The 1,929-nt window shown below is 52.9% G+C and overlaps 1 protein-coding gene across 1 annotated transcript; it reads right to left on the reverse strand.

Moving 5' to 3' along the window:
- Positions 1 to 641: 641 nt before the first annotated feature.
- Positions 642 to 1,587, reverse strand: LOC127338843 (rapid alkalinization factor-like). Its single transcript, XM_051364809.1, has one exon. The coding sequence runs from the start codon at positions 1,357 to 1,359 to the stop codon at positions 997 to 999; it is 363 nt and encodes a 120-aa protein (XP_051220769.1). The 5' UTR covers positions 1,360 to 1,587; the 3' UTR covers positions 642 to 996.
- Between the last annotated feature and the right edge of the window lie 342 nt (positions 1,588 to 1,929).

Below are 1,929 nucleotides of genomic sequence, written 5' to 3' on the forward strand. Positions count from 1 at the left end.
CGGCCCTTTTTGGAAAATGTGAAGCGAATTCTTTTGCTTCTTCTAAATACCCATCAATTGTGGTTGATGTGCAAGCTGAATGCGCTCTAGGATGTGGAAAATTTGGTTGATGTGACGTCTAGAATTTTGTTTTCGATTGTGCACACCTCCGAAAATTTTCTGGCTCGGCCAATTAATGCTGGGCAGCAGCAAAGCCATGTTATTTGGAATCAAATAATGATTCCAAAATTCAAATTGCGAAACCAAACAGCGATTCCTCATCAACTAGCAGTAGCATAATTTGTCGTGCATCCATATGCTATTGGTCTCGCTCCTGCATCTGCGTGCCTGCCTAGCTGTGCCCACTCCCGATCTGGGGTCGAACAAAATACTAAAGTCTCGTGCTTGCCAGAGGCTGTCGGTGTACCAGTTCTCACGCTCGAACTATCTTCATGTGCGATGAATCGCCGTTATCACGCTAGCCCTAATAAATTATGCTCGCAAGTGGCAGCCGCAGCACGATCGGTGCAGTGGTGCCGCGAGATCGATTCATTGTGACCTGGACCACGCATCTGCGGCCCATCACGTACAGCCAGTTCTCAAAACTCTGAATTCGATTAAATCAGAGGTAGTACACATCAGGATTACATTTCGTGGCAGAATAATCAATCAAACGTGAGAGGTATATGAGAGCATTATTAATCGCACAGTACATTTGAAACGAATCAGGAATCCAAGATCGATCGGTCGATCGATAGATTTACATGCTATGGAGGTTTTGCTAAATGTCAACTCAACGAATCAATCTCGAACTGAATCCGGTATAAACCCCAAAGAACCACCGACGGCAAGGGAAGAAAGAAAGATCAGAGAAAGAGAAACAAAGATGTCTTACAAGTTACTACAAGATCAATGAGTCGCATCAAGCTCCAAGAACCGGACGAGCAGTGCCGTGCTCCCCCGTCGCCGTGAGCCGGTCGTCGGCGTACGGCGACAAGGTAGCACCCTGCTGTATGTCTAGCCTCTGCAGCGGGTGATGGATGAGCAGCCGCGGGAGTAGGGGTTGGCCTGGGCGCCGGGGCGGCAGTTGTAGTAGGACGCGCCGCGGTACGAGCACGGCACCGCGTTGCGCCGCAGCGCGTCGTAGCCGATGTAGCTGTTACCGGCAAGCTGCCTCCTCGTCGCCGCATCGCCCTCGCACCCCTCCTCTTGATCCTCCACCGTGCACGCCGACACCCGCATGACTGCGCCACCGTCGTGATCCTGATCCGTTGCCCACTTGGCCGGATCAAGCTCGTGGTGCGGTGTGGCTGCGGCGACGAGAAGCACGGCGGAGACGACGAGGAAGGCGAGCGCGACGTGGCACCGCGGTGGCGCCATCGATCTCGCGCGCACCGGCGCACGTATCCCAGGTGGTGCTGCGCTCTGGGCGGGGGGTCAATGCTTGGGCTGTAGCACTGGCGCACTGCTACCTTCGATGTGGTAGTGTTCTTGTGCTCCTGTGTCTGTATCGACCGACGAGTGTGGGGCAGTAGGTGCGGTTAAGATCTCATCAGGACAGTCGTTTAAAGAAATGAGCAGAGTTCTAAATGCGGAGAGGCAGCCAGAGGGAACGGAGCAGTATGGCTGTGCTCAGCGGCAGTGACTCTTAAATTTGAAATCCTTGCACATTTTTTTTTTTTGAAACGGAGGCAAAAGCTTTGCCTCATCCATTCATTAAGCAGAAGGTGCCCGGTTTTTAGGAGAAAACCGGGTGAAAACCAACAACAACAGTGCCAAAGCACACCCACAGCCACACACACCCCGCCACAAGGGGCACACCTAGCCACCCTGGCTACCCACAAAAGCTACAGAAGAAGCTCAAGTTGGCCTATGCCAAACAGATGGCCCTTCGAGGAGAGACCGGCAGCTCCGATTCTGAAGACGAGCCTCGAAGTGGGGATGCGCAAG

The sequence above is a fragment of the Lolium perenne genome, chromosome 3 (genome assembly GCF_019359855.2).
Source record: "Lolium perenne isolate Kyuss_39 chromosome 3, Kyuss_2.0, whole genome shotgun sequence".
NCBI lineage: Eukaryota > Viridiplantae > Streptophyta > Magnoliopsida > Poales > Poaceae > Lolium > Lolium perenne.